This window comes from Lagopus leucura, unplaced genomic scaffold (genome assembly GCF_019238085.1).
Source record: "Lagopus leucura isolate 7727_CA_CO unplaced genomic scaffold, USGS_WTPT01 Super-Scaffold_1, whole genome shotgun sequence".
Lineage (NCBI taxonomy): Eukaryota > Metazoa > Chordata > Aves > Galliformes > Phasianidae > Lagopus > Lagopus leucura.
In genome coordinates, this window is record NW_024962250.1 from 1,767,745 (window position 1) to 1,787,525 (window position 19,781).

The following is a 19,781-nucleotide window of genomic DNA, read 5'->3' on the forward strand; positions in this document are numbered from 1 at the left end:
CCCCGCCGCCCCCAGGCTGAGTCGCAGGGCGCCGCCGGCGTCCGCACACAGCGCCTCACCCAGGGGGTGGGGTGTGTGTGTGTGTGGGGGGGGGGGGGGGGGTCCTTATGCCCTGACTGACATTCCTCTCAGCCATTCAGAGCTCGCGCTGCCCGCTCGACGCGGGGCTATTGGTCACGGCGGCGAGGGGGTGGGCGCAGCACTGGAGTAGGTACCGTGGGTGCGGTCGCTCCCGCTACTCGCTGGCGCAGTGGAGCTCGGTAGGGTTTCCTCTCCGAGTTTGGCGGTAGCGAGTCTTGTCTCAGTAGCCCGCCCTGCGCGTGCTTTTCTCGCTCTGCAGCGCCCTTCCTGCCCGGGGGTCTCCTAAGCTTGCAAGATGGCTGACAGACAGGACGTCGCCTCGGAACAGCTGAAGCGGTGGCAAAGCCAGCGGGGCTCGCAGGTACCGCCGCGGTCTGTGATGGGGGCGAGCTCTCGGGCAGTTCGCCGCCGGCAGAGAGCTGTTAGCCGGCCCGCGAGCCGCTGTGTGCGGGGCGCGGCGAGGGCGAACTGCCTTCGGCCAAAAGCAGCGGCTGCTAGGCGGGCGGCGGTGCCACTGGCACGGGCATCTCGCGGCTCAGCCTTGTCCGCCTTTGCTGGGCAGGGCTGGGGCTGGGCCGTGCCCGGCGACGGGCTGTGGGAAGCCGCTCCCGCGGGGGGCTGGCTGGGATCGGCTGTCCTGTTATCGCAGCGGTAGAAATCGGTGAAAATCGGATTAGGGAACGGTATAGACAGCGAGGAACAGAGATGTGTTTACCTGGTTGGATTGGGGTGAGAGGTTGGTTGAAATCGCGTAAACAACAATATAGGGCTCTGCCTTCCAAAGACGGAGTGTGTGCCAGAGTGCTTGGCTGAGGGTGTAAATGCCGCACCGGTTGGCTGCCATTCCTTTTCAGCGAACCCCTGTGCCAGTTTGCTGCTCGGAATCTGCTGACAGGAATACGTATATGGCGCTAAACGCTCCTTCTACTTGAATAGAATAGAACGGCAGCCTTACTAAACGTGGGTGGCTGCCATAGTTCACACTGCTCATAGTTAGCCCTCGACTTTGTCCAGTCTACACAGCACTCTGTGTAAGCAGTGTTCTGACGATCGGTTGTGGCTTCAACATATTCCACCATGTCTTACAGCATTTTCATGTACTGCAGCTAATGCTGTTTGTGTTAGTGCCAGCTCTTCTGTAGTGAAACAGCATTTAAATATAGGCCAAGGTTAATGTGAAGATTGGGAGTTAACACGGAGTCTGTGTTCCATAAGGAGTCACGAGACCTCAAGAGAGAAAGTAGGGGTGACTTATTTGAATTTTAAAGCGACATATGTAAGGTGCAAAGTATCAGTAATGCCTGGAAGAATGTACTTTGATGTATGGTGTTTACAACAAGTGTGACTAAAATCCTCCTGGCTTTACTTCCTTCCTTTCTGCGACATTGGCTTCAAATCTGAGTGTTTATCTTATATGGCTTTGACTGTATGCAGCTCCCAACCATTTGAAAATAAAGGCATCAAACAAACTCAACTCCAAAAGTAGTCTGAGAGTTCTCTTAAAACTAACATGGTTTTCCTTCTCTCCCCTCATAGAGATGGAAGTTGCTTTGTGTGCCCTTCATGCCATTATCCTGAAACTAAGGCGACTATATATATCCTGCCAGTTGGAAGCGTTTGTACTTCTAGTGTCAATATTAGAAAGAACCTCTCAGAAAGTTTGCCTTCACAAAAAGATCTTTCGGTCATGAAAATCTTCAGTTTTTTTTAATATGATTTGTTTCAAAAGAATGTATTTCTAGCCGTTTCTACTGGTCTTATGTTTGCATCATGGAAGAAACAGATAATGAGGTAACCTGTCCATTTGAAAAGGGCTGTACTGTCTCTACAAACCTTTTATATTTTACAGCATACATAGCTTCCAACTGACATACAGTTTTTTCTCCTTTTCAGGTAATTGTTCTGTATTATGAAACCATAGATGAATCAAAAACTTCTTTTTAAGGCTGGGAAAAGAGCCAGCATGTGTATATCCTTAATGACCATTACCGATGTCTTGCAAGGGCATTGTGGAGCAGAAGGTTGTAGGTATATGGCTTGTAGTCCTACTGCTGAGCTTAGAATTTGTATACAGTTTTGAAAGGATAAGCGGGGCTCTTATGTCGACATGACTTCTCTGTGCCTTGATGGACATGGTGCAACTTTTGGGATTTCTTTTTATCACATTACAAACTTTTCCTGTCTTAAATGAGTTTTGTAGTCATCAACAAAAAATTGATTAATTTTCAGTTGACAAAATTAACAAAAATCAAAGAAAAAACATTGCAGGTAGTTAGGTTTCCAAAGGAGGGAGAAAGTTTTTCCTTATGCAAACTGAAATTTTCTTGACCAAAAAGTTCATTTAAAAATGTCAAGATGTGTGAGCTTTTTATAGTCATATCTGCAGACCATTCCGTGTTTGAAGAAAGGGCTTTTCAAAGCAGAGGCTTAGAATGGATTTAAAAATGGGCTGCATGAAGCTTCCTAGTATGGAAAGTGGCTCAGGATAATGAGCTGAAAAATCACATTGTACTAATTTGTGCAAGGTGAATATTTTGAAGCACAGTATTTTACATTTACTGGGCTGAATGACTGGAATAGATAAGTGAATTTTTCCTGAAATGCCTTGAATATGGTAGTGTCCTTCTACTTACTTTAGTATATCAAAATTGTCATTAAAAAAAAAAATCAGCTGTAATGACAACTTAAACAATCACCTCAAATTATAAATTTGCTTTATCATGTTTATTTTTAGGGGTGCTACATTGTATGGGGTCTGCATGTTAGAATATCATGTTAAGAAACTAAACCCTTAGAATAATTCAGGATGGGAGAACTTCCTATGCAGTCAGGCTTCTCAAAGTGAACAGTAAAATCCCTTTATTTGATTCAAAACTGATCAAAATATAAGCATGTGACACAGAATTAGTAGAAATAATATTGACAACAGCTTCTGCTTTTCTGTTTTTTCCCCTGACAAACTAATGTTTTAATTAAAGCACCTATTCCTTTGGCTTACTGTTCCTTTTTTTTTTCTTTTCTCTGTGTGTGTGTGTTTTAATGCATTACCCAGTAAAATAGCACTGTCACCTTTAGAGTAGCGTATTAATACACAGTGCAGATATACACACCAGTAGAAAAGAGTTCATATGTATGTATTTAGGAAAGTGGAAATATAGACTGAATAGTGCTGTAGAATTCCAGCAGATGTTTCTTGAAGTTATCTCAGAGTGGCTGTTTTTTCTCCCCTGGTACAGAGTCGCTCCTACCGTATGAACAAGCAGTGCTTTGGAATGAGCTACAGGAACTGTATGGAAGGAAGGGGGGAAATGAGGAGAAATATGGTCTATTTCAGGCAATTGATTTAAAAAGGCAAAAAGTTCTTATTTCCTGTTCTTTTGATGGGGTGTTTGTTGACAGCAGTGCTTCTGGTAATCCTAGTCCTTCAGTAGCTTATGAGTCTGGGATTGATCATTCCTTGGATTTGTTCTTGCTTATTATTAGCACAGCTCTTCCAAACTAGTAAAGGCATTCATGAGTACCTTCTAGTCTTTTCTGTGACTGCAAATCTTTCCTTGTGACTTCATCCCTGCACTGACGTTACTTTCCCCTTTTTCCTCACTACTTTTCAGTAGTTACCCTCTTTCATGCTTTTTCTCCCATATCCCCTCTTGTCACAGGAGCAGCAGAAGGGTCAAAATGAAACTTGCGTTTTAAAATCATCTCATCATATTTTACTTGAAGGAAAGTGAAGCCATGATAAATACTTCTGAAGATAGAAAGCATTCTATCATTGTATATGGCTTTAACTCCCGTTCTGAAGTGGCCTTAGGTATAATGCTGTTGATATTTACGCCCCTATGATTTCTGTAAGTAGTTCCAGAATCTTATGCAATTTTCTTGCATGTAGTTGTGGCTTAACCCTGGCAGGCAGCTCAGCGCCGTGTGACCACTTGTTCACTCTGCAGGTGATATGGGAGAGAGAATTGGAAAGGTAAAAGTGCAAGAACAATAAGATTGGGGAATCAACTCTTTGAAAGGTTGGTAACTGCAGGATGAGGGGAAATGGTTTTTAAGTTGAGGGAGGGAAAATTTGGATTGGATGTCAGGGGGAAATTCTTTACAGAAAGAGTGGTGAGGTGCTGGAACAGGCTGCCCAGAGAGGTTGTGAGTGCCCCATCCCTGGAGGTGTTCAAGGCCAGGTTGGATGGGGCCTTGGGCAGCCTGGTCTAGTATTAAATGTGGAGGTTGATGGCCCTTCATGTGGCAGGGGGTTGGAGATTCATGATCCTTGAGGTCCCTTCCAACCCTAGCCATTCTGTGATTGGGTGAAGAACTCATGGGTTGGCGTGAAGACAGCTTACTGGGTAAAGCAGAAGCTGTGTGTGCAAGCAAAGCAGAACAAGGAATTCGTTCTTTAGCTTCCCTTTGGCAAGCAGATGGTGTGTGACATCCTTTTGGTCAGTGTGGAAACTGTCCTGGCTGTGTCTCTCCAGCTCCTGCTGTCAAGGCAACATGAGAAGGAGGAAAGTCTATGGCTCTGAGCAAGCACAGCTCTGCTACAACTGAAACATGGGTGGTGCTGCCATCACTGTTTTCATTAAAAATCCAAATATTGGTATTGTGTGAATATCTACAAAGAAAATGAATTCTATCCCAGTCAAAACCATGATGTAAGAACCGCTTCTTGCGTATCATGCTCAAGTCCCACGCTTTTTCTAATGCATCTTCATTAATGACCACCCTTTGGTAATATGAAGATACCCTTCCTTTGGTCTGTGGACCACTCCTGTAGAATGACTGTGATTTAGCTTCTATCTGTTACAGTAGCTCTGAGGATAGGAGTGGTGTTGTGTGGTGTTTCTGTGTGCCAATGGCAGCTCTGCTTGTCGGACTTAACTGTAACACACAACTCAACCCATAGATTACAACTCTTTAAGGCTGTGTCAGTTACAGTTTCTACCTTCGGTCCTTTCATTCCAGTCTATAAGTTGTAACATGTAAAGAACTCTTGCTTTTGCTCAAGCCTGGGTTTGCCTATTGGCTGTAGTTCTTTGGAGCTGTACCTGCTTCTACCTGGCCTTACTGTGAGCCACAATCTCTTTAGATGCCTGTCTGCTAAGTTGTAGACTTATCCACGACCATAGATGCTTTAAGGTCTGCCTGTTCTGGTGTGAGCTTATTAACAGGACGTAGCCTCTTCAGGAGCATACAACCTGTGGCAGTGACTTATTCACAGTCACTTTGAGGTGTACCTGCTGTAGTGTGGCCTTTTCAGTGAGCCTCAGTTCCTTCAGAGGTTGCTTCTGACATGCCTGCTGCATTGCGTTCTTATCCACAGATGCTTTGAGGTACTTTCACATGGTCTTATTCACAGACATTGCAAGGTGTACCTGCTATGGTGCAGGCTTCCTCATGGCCACCAATGTTTTGGGTTATACATCCTCTCATGTGGGCTTACCTGCAGGGCACAATCCCTCTGACTGGAGTTCAGTCTGGAGTCCCACCCTGTCCAGCCCAGGCTGTAGCTGTTATCAGAATGTTCATAGGCACAGTAAAACAAGCTGATAAAGAGTAGAGCAAATGGCAGAGCAAAAGCAGCCACTAGTAAGCACCAAACTCCTACCATGCAGTAAGTCAAGTAAGCCCTGTTAGCAGCTAAACAGCTGAAACTTTTATACATCTGGTTCTAGTGCAGTCCCCACTTGTATCAAATCTGTCATCATCTTGAACCCTTTATGCCCTACTTTGGATGGCCAGAAGTCACAAGTGAGCAGCTCTGCACCACAAAGCCACTTGCTCGCTCTCCCTGCATAGGATGGGAGAGGAAACTGGAGAAGTAAACTTGAGAACTTGCGTGTTGTCAGTTTGCTAGGTAAAGCAAAAGCCATGCGTGTGAGCAAAGCAAAACAAGGAATTAATTTGCTTGTGTATAATGGTTCGCCCTCTGGGAGGACAAACGGCTTCACTTCCACTTTTATGCTGGCTTAAATTGCAGAGCATAATGCTGTGTGGTATGAGATATCTCCTTGGTCAGTCAGGATCATCTGTGCTGGCTGGGTCCCTTCCCAGCTCCTTGTGCACCACAGCCTGCTGGCAGAGCAGCATGAGAAGTTTGTTTTTTAGAAAGTGCTTGCTCTGTGTAAGCACTGCTGTTCAACAACTGAAACATCAACCTGCTATCACCACTGCTTTCCTCAAAAATCCAGACTGTGGCATCATATAAGCCCCTATGAAGAAAACTATCTCAGCTGAAACCATGATACATACTTTTTTGTGTGTCCTGTGGTTTAGATAGAGGGCTTTCAATTTCTAGTGTTAATAGTCTTTTTCTTACTTTCAGAAGCCAGATGCCTTGACCACTGCTGCTGGCAATCCAATAGGGGATAAACTTAATATTATGACAGTTGGGCCACGTGGACCTCTTCTTGTTCAAGACGTTGTTTTCACTGATGAAATGGCTCATTTTGACAGAGAGAGGATTCCTGAAAGAGTTGTGCATGCAAAAGGAACAGGTATGTTTTATAAATGCACTTTTTTTCTCTGGGGATCAGGTTTAAGAAGCTTTTGAGGTGGCATATCAGTACAGTTGGATTGAATTGTATTGTAGTCTATAATTCAGTTAACAACAGAGCGGCAGGTGAGGCCTGGTTTAGAAAAACTGTGTGTAGGTCTTTGATCCAAAGGTAAATGGATCAAGTGTGTGAAATTTAAAAACAAACAAGAAACCACAAACCCAACCAACCACAAAAAAACCTGTAATAATTCAATTGTAATAAACAGTTAATGTGCTATGAATCTGCAGTTCTTGATTAAATTTATACCAGTTATTATGCCAAGGGTCAAAGCTGAAATTTAAAGCAGTGAAACTATTAAAAAATATAGAAATGTAATTATAGCCCTTTGATTTATTTTAAATATTGTACTATTCACTGTACTCTGTTTCATCTGTCTGTTGCTTCTTACTACCCCTCTTCTCTGATAGGATGTCTTAACCATCTGTGTTTTAATACTTGTTTCTGTGTTTTTTGATTAAAAACTTCACTCTCTAATTCCTGACGTGTCAGTCTGCCAAAGAGAGATGATCTTTAATACTTAAACTAGAAAAATGTCACATAGAACTAGCACCACTGGTTTCTGTTACACGTTGCTCTTAAGCAATAAAATATGGGACTGAATTTTATTGTAATATATATAGATCTGTAGAAAAGGTCGTCTTTGGAGGGTGGGGAGAACTGGTTGCTTTGTCTTGTTTAAAGACAACATTTACTAAGATCAAAGAAATACTTATCTTCCTCAGAGGTAAATATAAAATCTTGGCAGAAAAGCACCCAAAGAGAGTTACTGTTTATTATTTTGTAGAGTAGGAGTGAGATCTGTATTGCTGCCAGGAACTGTTAGCAGTCTGTTAAGATGGGGGTGGGGGAGCACAGTGCAAATACTAGATTGTGTGATGTAAATTTTAATCTGTAAAAACAAATTGGTGGTTTAGTGCATAGATTTAAAGTGTATTTTCATGTTTTTGGTTTTGTTTTTTTTAACTTAATGTTGTATGTTTAACCATAATTGAATAATATATGTGCTATGAGTGGAAGGAAATTATGTAGATCTGATGTTTTGAAATTATATTTCTTCAGGTGCCTTTGGCTATTTTGAAGTGACTCATGATATTACCCAGTACTGCAAGGCAAAAGTGTTTGAACACATTGGAAAAAGAACTCCAATTGCTATACGGTTCTCCACTGTTGGTAAGGCTCTAAAATTGTGTATCTTCATACATACATACATACATACATACATATACAATCTCATAGTTAACGCTGATATCAGTGTTTGAGTTGCAGAACACTTATGTTGTCTTTAAGATATTTGAAATGTTTCCTTCTCTGTATATTTTATTTAATTTTTAAGACCTTAAACAACAGTGAACTAGTTCTACGCCTTGTGGCTCCAGCCCTGTTTCTCCCCTGGAATGTGAAAGAAAGGGTGGTCTGTACCACTTCTAGTCTGTTTTTAGTTCTGATGGAAAGCTTTGTTTCTGGAAGGGTCACAGTCAACACTTGCAAACTGTGGTTTTACTCTTTAAATTTGAAGACCTGAAATCTCTTATGCTGTAGGAACGCTCTGGAGAAGAACGCTGCTAAGTGTATTTTAGGCAAGTAGGAATAGTCAGTATTCTAAACAATCTTGCTTCTTTTGCTAAAGAAGTGAATGCATGGATTGGCTATGTTAAGTATGTGTTGTAAAGCTGTAGAGTATACCTGATAGAAAAAGGATCTTCTGAAAGGTGTGTATTACTAGACATGTTTATTATACTTAAAATAAATTCTAATGAATATTTAATTCTGGGAATTGCACTGGAAAAGGGAAGGAAAAAAAAAACAACTCAAGGACCTCTAGTTTTTAGCTTACTGGTCTTTCTCTGGAATATTCTATTGGAGAGAAAAGGCATGTAGCTGAGCTTGGTAAGTAGATAGTGCTGAAGAGGAAGGTTGCAGTGTTAGCTTTCCTTTTCCTGCTGTTTTTGAACGTGTTTCTTCTGAGCTATTTTGTAGCAGACAGAATCATTTTACAAGAGATAATGGGTGTCCTGGTTGTTTCTTAATGACGGCTAACGTTAATAGTTGCTGAATGCCTCCAGAACACTTGCTGACATATGGTGGAGGATACTTTTGCTGTGGTATAAATTCACCTGCTGAAAAGATTACTTTGGATAAAGCAAGGGATTAATTAAGTGTTGCAACTCTTCTGTAAGAAGTTGTGCTTTCACTGGGTACGCAACTTAGATTGCTGTTCTCCAAGTGAGAGCTTTCACAATGGGATTTGATGCACAGAAAATAATGTATTTCTAGGTAATTAAGCCGCTTCAGGCACTCCCTGAAGTATTATTGCAAACATGCAGAAAATTCTTTGAATGTAATAGATTTTAATTAGAAATAAACAACAACATAAACAATTCTCTTAGGATCTTATGGCATATTCTCAAGTTTCATAGTTTTCTACTTTGGTTTCTTATCATAACACTTGTATGTGTTTGTGTTTCTTCAAGCTGGAGAATCTGGGTCAGCTGACACAGTTCGTGACCCTCGAGGCTTTGCAATGAAATTCTATACAGAAGAAGGTAACTGGGATCTCGTGGGAAATAATACACCCATCTTCTTTATCCGGGATGCAATGTTGGTGAGTAACTGAGGATGATAGTATTGTGTGGAAGAGTCCAAAAGTTATTTCAAACATTGTTCTTGCTCTACTGATAAGCAAGAGTCGTTTTGACATGCTTTTAAATTCTGTCCATAGGTGTTCTAACTGGTTTTAACTTGACAAGGTGATACTTAAAAAAAAAAAAATAATAATAATAAAAATAAAAAAATAAAAATAAAAAATTAAGAGCTAATACTTGATTACTTACATTGCTACTTCAATAGCACACGTGCCTAGTTATTTGCTAGTGCACATGCTACAGGATAGCAGCCAACAAGTAAATATATAGTGGCTTTAAACTTCCAGCTTGATCAGCTTCACTAGTGTTTATATGCAAATTTAAGAGCATTTGCCTCTCATTTTATTGGACAGAAGTTGAAAGCATTTTCTGTCTTTGAACATCCCGTTAATCCTAATGTTAAAATTTTGCTTTCATAGTCAAATCAGTAAAATTAGGATAACAAATTTGGTTGCAGGAAGTAAATGACAACAGAAGATTTTTCTTAAAGCTTCCTAATCCTCCAGTGTTTTGTTCCTTTCATAGCTAAAAATGTACTGAATAAAACTGTTAATCTGTTAAACTGTTAATCTTGTACATGGGATATAATAAGCAAAACCTTGTATTTGGGGATATGAAATAAAACTTTTTTTTCTCTCTTTCCTTCCCTCCCTGGACAAATTAGTTTCCATCTTTCATCCATAGCCAAAAGAGGAACCCTCAGACTCACTTGAAGGATGCAGATATGGTATGGGATTTCTTGAGTCTTCGCCCCGAGTCTTTGCATCAAGTAAGTTTCTCGTCTTGAATTTCATGTTACAGCAGCATGTTTTTAACTGAAACTGTTTTGTCTGGAAGCCTACATGATTTTTTTAGGCACCGTAAAGGTCAAAAGCCTGTAATACCTTTGATACCTCCTAAGGCCATTAGTACTTTCTTTTAGTTTTGTCTTTTTTTTCTTTGAAAGACTATGAAAAAGCTAGATTTCTCCCATTTTTGTGATCATATCTTACATGGAGATGGAAAGAAAGCTCGTGTGTTTCTTTAATACTAAAGCCATGGGAGAGCTGATTAACAACGAACTGTATATTAATGTTAGCATATAAAGAAGAATGCCATTAGAAAAGCTAAAGAAAATTGAAATGTAGTTGTGTTTTTAAAAATGAACAGATTAATGTAGAAGTTTTCCAGTTACTTGGAATGGAGATGCAGCAGGTGTTGTTTCTGATTGTAAATCGGAAAAAAAACAGCATTCTGAATAACTTCAGTGCTATGTTTATTGCCTAAGGGCACTGACGGGTTAGTTATTCAGGACTTAAATTTCCTGATTTTCTTTATTTTATAAAAAAAATTTTAGTTGCATTTAAATATCTATACTTTCCTGCTCTGTGCTTATAGAGAAAATCATAACATTATCACTAGGTTGATGTGTTTTTCCTTTAATACTTAAAGTGGGCACCTTGTTCCATGTGCAAAACCTGAGCAGTCTTGGTTTAAGTCTTAGAAACTTAAATTTCTCTAGGATGTTGATATAATTTTTAATGTTAAGTATTTACAGTGATGCATATCATGTAGTAAGTGACCTTAGTCTCAAGTGGTTGTTTAGTTGAACCGAATGAGCTAATGTTGTTGGATTCTTCCCTGTAGGTGTCTTTCACGTACAGTGATCGTGGTATTCCTGATGGATTTCGCCATATGAATGGATATGGATCTCATACTTTTAAACTCGTTAATGCTAGTGGGGGAGCCGTCTACTGCAAATTCCATGTTAAGGTGTGCTTTTTCTCCTCTTATTTATTGGAAGTAGACTTTACACTGAATGAAAAGATCGACTCAAAGATTGTCTGAATGCTCTGTGTTTAACTTCTGCTTTAATTCAGAAGAGAATTACTTAGTGTATATACTCTACATATGTTGTGTGTGCATGTTTTCAAATCAGTTGCATGCATTTAAAGTACATAGATGATGTTCCTTAGAAATACAACATCGATTATGTAAAGTCAAAGAATATAATCCTCTACCTGAGAGCTCTATGGCTGAAGCTTGTAGAACTTTCCTACTTTTGTTGGGAAATAAGTCAGTAGCACATCTCGCTTGCAAACAGCTTCCCTTCAGTTTTAAAGACAGTGGAGCTGCTTAACTTGTTAAATTTCAGTTAGTGGAGCCTGGATGCTTACTCTTGAACCAAGGCTTGAGAAACCATTATTCTGAACTAAGAAGGATTGCATAGCAGCTTTTAGTTTTTCAGTTGTCAGAAGCTTATTAAAATGATGGTGTAGTTCGTGCTGAAGATGTCAGAGAAATTGAAGGGGAAGAAAGGAAATTTCAACAGAATATCTGAAAAGATGGATTCTGTATGAATCTTGGACTTTCAGCATTGAGAGCCACTACCCTTCTATCAGTTTATTTTAGCACGTGGTCTGTGGGAAGAAATGAGATGATGGGACAGTAAAGGAGCACTCCATCCTGTGAGGGGAAAGAAGAAATATATTCACTTTACGTGCTGTAGAGATTGTATTTCCATGTCTGTTTTTGTGTGGTATAGCATTACTTTTATTTCTGTTTTATAAGAGAACTCATTCTTATCTGGAAGCCAGCTGTTGACTGTATTGTTCCCAAACTAATATTACTGTAGACTGGGACATTATGCTCTTAGTTCTTGAGTCTTGTTAAAACACATTGCTATTATTATTATTATTGTAATTCCTGCAAGTAATATCTGTTTCTCCTGCTTTTGTTGCTTTTAGACTGATCAGGGCATCAAAAATCTTACTGTTGAAGAAGCAGGAAGACTGGCTGCTACTGATCCTGATTATGGAATTCGTGATCTCTACAATGCCATAGCCAATGGAAACTATCCTTCCTGGTCTTTCTACATTCAAGTTATGACTTTTGAACAAGCAGAGAAGTTCCCATTTAATCCTTTTGATTTGACTAAGGTATCTCTGTTGTTCTTCCTTGCTGAAACAGTTGCGTTGTGTGGTCTTGGTGTTGGTTTTTGGTTACATCAGACTTCCAGTTGCTGTTCCAAAGAATGGCACTTGGAAGATAGTAAAGTAAACTTATGTGGTTTTTTTTTTTCTGTAATATTGCCCACCTCCAAAACGTTTAAATACTTCTGACCTTTTGAAACTGCAGCATAACAAAAGAAAGGCTAGTTTATCTCGTTGCATTTTTTTAGTAGCAGAAAACAATCATGCTACCAGTTCCACATACAATACTGCATTCCTAGGCATCTCTTCAAGTGCCTGTGGGTATTTCATTTAAGCAGTCCAGTGCTGGGATTATGCCACGATGAAATTATTTGCACGAATGCTCTGTGTAAATTTCAGAAGACAAAGACATTCCTCAAAATGTCTGTTAGCAAAGTAGAAATTACTTCAATAATGTATTCTCTCTCAGTTGAGACTTAATTAAGCAGCACTTGCCTGTTTTGTTATTTAAGCTGCATAATACTAATCACATGGATTTTAATGCATGCGTTTTCTGATATAGATTTGGCCGCATGGTGACTATCCTCTCATTCCGGTGGGCAAGATTGTCTTGAACAGGAATCCTGTCAATTACTTTACGGAGGTAGAACAGATGGCATATGATCCTAGCAACATGCCACCTGGTATTGAACCCAGCCCCGATAAGATGCTGCAGGTAATCTACTGTTCCTGTAGTACTCCGTGGGTGAAATCTCATGTTCTGTTTGTGAAAGCATTGCAATCACTTTATGTAACAATGGTAAAATAACTGGACAGATGGAAAGCAGCTGAATTTTTTTGTCTTCAAATAATCACAATTTGTTGATATGATTATCCAGTGTTTAAATATTAAGAGAATGGAAACAACTAAAGGAATAGAAAATCCAAAATTTAGAGGACATCTGCAAATAACTTGTTGCTAGCAAATCTATTGGCCTGACAAGAGCAACTATATAAGACCTTAGCAGCAATGCTTGCTTACTTATGCTTTTGTAGAATATTTTAGAATTAAGAATGCTTGAGTGTGAGAAGTGGACTTGAAACACTCTGATGCACAGAACTAATCTTAAATTTAAACTTAAATTTAAAAATTGCTTACAAGTAGGAAAATACTTATATTACTCCTTGATATTTACCACTGTTGTGGTATTTTTAATTTCTAGGCATGTAACTCTTCTCCTGTGTCAGGATAGGGTTAGTATTCTGAAACAAACTTGTTGGTAATTGGTAGGAAATGCCAAGTTGTGTAAATACATCTCCACATGCTGTTCTTCACAGGTTTCTTTTGTGAAGTTAGTTTGTGTCTGTGTCACTTTGAAGGTGCTTTAAATTATGTCAGGAATATATAAATATGCTAAGGAAGCAGTCTTCTGCCTTTTACTATTTAGTATATAATGATTTTAATTGGGACACTCCGCATAACTGCTGCTTGCTGAAAGAGCTTTAGTGATGTTTGTGATGCCTGTTTTAGGGTCGTCTTTTTGCATATCCTGACACGCACAGACATCGTCTGGGACCAAACTATCTGCAGATTCCTGTGAATTGCCCCTACAGGGCTCGTGTGGCCAATTATCAGAGGGATGGGCCAATGTGTGTGTCTGACAACCAAGGTATTAATAGAAATCCTTTAATCTTTAAAGCTACTGCAGCTTTTTATTTTCGCAGCAGATTAAAGATATTTATTAAGTACTTTTTTGACTAATTTTTTACGTTGTGAGAAACATTACATAAGCATGTGAACATAAATGTCTTTTTTTAACTATTTAAAAGTAGGTAGATGGCGGTTACTATAACTTCTGTCTTGTATCAAGAAGCTGTTATTTCCAAATTGGGTTTTCAAATTTTATGTGTGTAATTGTCACTTGTGAAAAATATTCATTTGCAATTTGAATATATGTATGTTGTATGTATGCATACAAACTGTATATACATACATATAATGGCTCTATATCTCTTGCATTAATCCAGAAAATCAGACTTTGTTTGAACGTTTGTGTGGAAAGTGTATTTGAAATCATTTAGTTTTATTTAGAAGCTTTAAAATGCATGTTAAGCTTCACTTGGTTGAAAAGTTTACAGATAGGTCATCTTCAGAGAGGGGAATTGCAGGAGAGCATGGCCAGTCAAATGAGTTCATTAACGGCCCTAGTTTGTTAATTCAAAGACTTCCAGGGACAAACATGTTAACAGCTTGAATTGAAAAGTTCTAAAATGCTAATTATTTAATGCTTAGTATGCCTGAGAAATGGTTTCACAAGATAATTACTTTTTCTTTGTTTGTACTTGTAGGCAAAAATCTGCTCTAAAAATTAGAGCCTAAATCTTTTAATAAGTCTATATCTGCATTTTTTCCCACCAGTTTCCAAGAGACTGAAAGGCAGGAATGTAAATCCCAACACTAGAACTTTAAATTCAGCTCTGTTGCATGATACGTTCTGTCAGTATTTGCCCAATGTTGACTGACTTGTATCTAAACATAAGCAAGTATGTACTTGAGCTACATTTCATGCCAAAAGCATGTATTCCTCTGGGCTATGAAAAAAACTTCATGAAGGAGGAAGTGGAAATGTTTGGAAAACAGGAACTTGAAAGCAGCGTTTAAGAAGCTTTGTAAGTTCATTGTGTTGAAAATAAGCTGTGAAGGGTCAAATTTGAGATTTCAAATAAGCAGACGGAAGTATGTTTTCATTGCCTTTGGACTGAAATTTTGAGTGAGTCCCATGATTTTATTAAAATTCTGAGCAATGGTGTAGAGGAAGTGGCCAGGCCTCCTTATTTTTTAAACAAAGCAGGTTTTTTTTTTTTATCCCAAGATGTATGTAAATTATTGTACTAAGTGCTTTTTAAATGCTGGCTAAAAGAATGCTGCTGTTGGTAACCGTATATTGATAACTGTTTTCAGTAAGGTGAATCAGAATTGGGTGATTGTTTTTTTTTTTTTTTTAGATTATTTCTATCTATTTATTTGAATTTTCTTAAATTTTCTTGTGTTCCCTCTTCAGGTGGTGCCCCAAACTATTATCCAAATAGCTTTACTGGTCCAGCAGATGAGCATGTTCTGAAGGAGAGCCGCATGTCCGTTTCGGGAGATGTGCAGCGTTTCAGCAGTGCAAATGAAGACAATGTGTCTCAGGTATGATGCGTAAAGGGACTTTACACTGCTTATTCAGAAGATGAGCATATAGTTTGTATGAACAATATCAATAGTGATCAATCAAACACGAAAATCTTTGCATTTGGGCCAACCTGAAATTAAGCGCTTGTAAAATTTTGAAAGATCTCTGTACAGCTTAATAATGATTAATAACTGAATTCTTGCTGACAGGACCATAAATGAATTCTCATAGACCTCTGACATCATATTTTGAGCACTCATATCTAGAGAGAGTGGTGTTCGGTTTTCCTGCAACTGGTCTATGCAGATAGCAAAACTAGAATATGCATGTAATGTAATGAGCTCCAGTTCCTTAATTTGAAGTGCAACAGTACATACTTGTTTTCATTAACTAGGTAAGCATCAGTGATCTTAAACTACAAACAAAAAGGGTTGTTAACAGATTTGCTTTGGGGGAGGGGGAAAGCCAGCATTAAATGCTGCCTTACTAGTGATAGCTATTATTTCTTTGATAATAATGAATCCTAAATAATGGGCTGCTGCTGGTAGAATGACTTGCTTTTGGAAATTTCAAACCAATTTTTTTTCTAATTATAAGGTGCGAGACTTCTATCTCAAAGTGTTGAAGGAGGATGAACGCCAAAGGCTGTGTAAAAATATTGCTGATCATCTTAAAGATGCTCAACTTTTCATTCAAAAGAGGGCTGTAAGTAGTCTGTTTGCGTTCAGTCTTTGCTCTTTTTTTTTCTGCAGTCCAGGATGTCTAGCAACTTTGTCAAAATAACACTGTGTTTATGAGACAAAGATGAGGAATTCTGCTTCTAGGTAACTTGCAGACTTTTCTTTCTTTTGCAGGAATTGCAAATACAGAACATTTTAATGTGTGAATATGTGTAAATAATGTAGAATATGCTGGAAGGACTTGTTCCTACTGAGGAAAAATTTGAAGTTGAACACCAGGGATGTTGTTATGTTTATCTTTGCACTTCAAAAATCAGATGATCTGTTTAAATTCAGGAGAGGCCTTTTATGTATGCTTAAAGAAGCAATGATTCATTGTGTTCATTGCTCCCTTCTGGTCGTTGAAAATCAAACTGTTAATTTTGAAAATGCTTTTCTATCCTCCTATTCTTCCTTTTATATTCTGATTATAGATCACAGAATAGGGGAAATTCATTGCATTTTATGTTGTCGTCTTGTTTAGGTGAAAAACTTCAATGATGTTCACCCTGACTATGGTGCGCGTATTCAGGCACTGCTGGACAAATACAATGCTGAGACTGGGAAAAAGGTGTGCTAAAGACTTGTGCTGCTCAGTTTTGTTGAACCAAGTATTTTAGTTTTATTCATATGTTTACCAGAATGAAGAGTCTATTTTAACTTGCATTTGATTTTAAATGGGAGAAGTCAATGCATGTGGAATTACAAAATGAGGGAACATCACTCACTTAAAAAAAAAAAAAAAAAAAAAAAAAAAAAAAGACTGGTTAATCAACATTTAATTTAATGTAGTTAATTGCTTTCCAAAGGTTTGGAAAATAAGTGGAAGTGCTTTGCAAGGAGTTCAGGTTGATTCTTCATACGAAACAATTATCTACTTTCAGTAGTAGTAAAAAACACTTTAATGGGACTTTTCTGACTACACAGAATAAAAAATTGTTGCTCAATTGTACTTTTTTTTCCTGCAATTTCTGTGACTGCTTTAATGGAACTTACTCTAATTATTTCTCTTGTATCACTTTTTAGGATGTCATCAGGACATACAGACAAGCCACTTCTCGTGTGTCTGCCAAAGAGACGTCCAACTTGTAAAGTGTGCTGCAGAGAATTACCATATGAATTTTGCGTCCATACAACTGTGGGACAACCTGTTGAAAATGTATTGAATGTGGCAGAATTCCTCACAAATTTTTTACAGGCTTGATTTATTAAGCTTTCAAGTGCCTGTATCTGTACTGGAAACAGTAAGTAACACAAGCTAACAATCCTAGTGCCTTTCAACACTAGTGCTTTACTGCTCGCTAAAAACATGGTGTTTTCAAGGAAACTGAAAAGTTTTCCTTTCTAAGAGGAAACATTAAATTCATGTTCTATTCCATTTTTTTTTTTAAATGTCAAACTATCTCTGGCTAAATTGCACAATAAGACTTAAATAATGATACTGTGATTATCCTTATGGATAAACTTGTTCATGTTAAAAAGCTGATATTACTTAGTATTTCTAGTAGTTACCTGAATGTATTTGTAGGTTCTTCCTTTTGAAATTGTTTTATCTTCCTGAATAAAAATAATACATAACCAATATTTTACCAGAACTACTGGATATTTCTCATTCCTTTGTAAAAAATGGAGCTGAATAGGAAGCTTATCTCACATATGTAATTTTCATTCTAAACACATATTGAAGATAACAAATCTCTACTTATTAATGCTGTGTCAGAGATAACTGATTTAAGGGAGATGGCGGGTGCAGTTATTTTCTACTTGTGTACACTTTACAACCAAAGTGATTACATCTTACAAGTCTGTAGGGGGAGAAAAAAATTTTTTTTTCTCATTTACAAGTATTTAAATTGAAGAACATTTGATTTTTTTTTTTCCAAACATGTGGAACATTAACCTCCAAATACATTGATTTACAAGCTTAGATGCCTTAAACTATTCCCAATAGCTCGTGAAGTTGTTTGACTGCTGTAATCTGATGTTGCTTAAGTCAGAGCTGGTTTTCAAAATTAAAGCCTAATTGAAATGGTGTGTTTGTATGCATGCACGTTCATCTATGTAGGGATAAAAGGGATAAAACCTGATTTTAGACATATTGGAATGTTGTACACTGTTTGCAATTTAGTTAATCGGTACAAAAAGAAATTGCAACCCTTTGGATTGAGAAGTGTTATTTCTTCTGATAGTTCAAAGGAGTTTTTTTAGCATATTGATATTTTATCTACAATTTTGGAGTATAATCTTTAATAGTACCTTATGAACTGAGACATAATGAAAGTGTTTATATTTTAGCTGTATCCTGAGTTCTTAAGTTTTATGATAATTACAGAAATTCTGGTTTTATCGTACCTGAACACGTATGGTGTTGGCCTAAGAAACTACAGTCAGTGCCTGAATATTTCACAATATGTTCATACAACAAAGCCATGGCTTAAGCCACATTTTTTGTAGAGGCCAAAAATCCCAACAAGTATTTTTTCTTAACTAACTTGGAAGTATCACCCAGTTATGGGGTAACTAGTGTTCAAGCTGATGGTTGGAATTTAGAATAAAATTTGTCATATCCATTACACATTGAAGCTGTTCCTAATGGAATAAAAATGTTTTCTAACTGTGCTCAATAGGCAGTTTGCCATGCATCTATAATTCCAGCAAGTATCAATAATTCTGCCTGTTACTTTTCCCTCTTCCCTTACCAAAGAGAAAGATCAGCATGTATATGTAATCAGTCCAGATCTTAGTTACACAACATTGCCCTCAGTTTGAAATATACACTTTCCTTGCTTGCCTGCTAATACTGCTTTACTAGCATTTGGATTGAAAGAAGCACTGAATGATGATAAAAGATTTCAGAGCCCAGCTACTAGCTTTTAAGCAAATATACCAGTTTCAACAGTTGGTGCATTTGAGGATCTACGTTGGATTGCATTTTGAGTAGGGGTACTCCTTGATTTGGATTTCAAGCACAAATTAGCTTTATGAGAAGTGATACAGATAGACTGAAAAAAAATTGATAAAGTACTGTTAACTAGAAACATTGTAGAAAGCTATTCCAACTCATTTACATACTAACCTATTGTGAAAAAACATCTGTGTGATAAAGTAAAATGATATCAAATGATGGTCTGTTTTATCCTGGGATTTGTCTGGATAATTGCATGATGAGGCTGGTGGGAAATGAAAGAGCTGTATAAATGAGTGGGAATTTGTTTTGCTGACACAGAAAATACTAATGAGTCTTGGGAAGGAGTATGCAAGACTTTGTAATTTTCATGATCTCTGGTAAATGGATTATGTTGCCTTTCTTTTGTTTCTGAAATAAAACAATTAAAAATTTCTTTGCTACACGTTGCTTTTTTTGTGAGCCTGTATTCAATCAGTTTATTTTAAATGACAGCATGAATTTGTTAATTTGTTTGGTTTTTTTTTTTGAGGATTTTTTGTTGTTGTTGTGATAGTGCAGAAGCTGTTGAAGTTCTGGGGAACTGGTATTTATTTTAGACCACAAGTTACTTGGATTGCACAAGCTCTGAAGACCTCGTAAGCAAACAAAGGTTGCAGACTCAGGCTGACACTTCAAATTCATGTGATGGTGCCAATAAGTGAATTCTATTCAGTACTGATATGACAAATTACCTGTTTGAAGCCTTCTGTTTAATTTGTAAGGCTTTCTGAAAAGAGAATGCTGCTTGAATCTGTGGTACAGCAGTGC

General features: G+C 38.1%; 1 protein-coding gene across 1 annotated transcript; it reads left to right on the forward strand.

Annotated features, from left to right (window-relative positions):
- The first annotated feature begins 226 nt into the window (after positions 1-226).
- Positions 227-19,414, forward strand: CAT (catalase). The gene is made up of 13 exons (XM_042863835.1): positions 227-442; positions 6,404-6,575; positions 7,698-7,808; positions 9,110-9,240; positions 9,945-10,049; positions 10,907-11,032; positions 12,007-12,198; positions 12,755-12,907; positions 13,703-13,841; positions 15,234-15,364; positions 15,945-16,052; positions 16,551-16,637; positions 17,093-19,414. The coding sequence occupies exons 1-13, from the start codon at positions 377-379 to the stop codon at positions 17,156-17,158; spliced, it is 1,587 nt and encodes a 528-aa protein (XP_042719769.1). The 5' UTR covers positions 227-376; the 3' UTR covers positions 17,159-19,414.
- Positions 19,415-19,781: the final 367 nt, after the last annotated feature.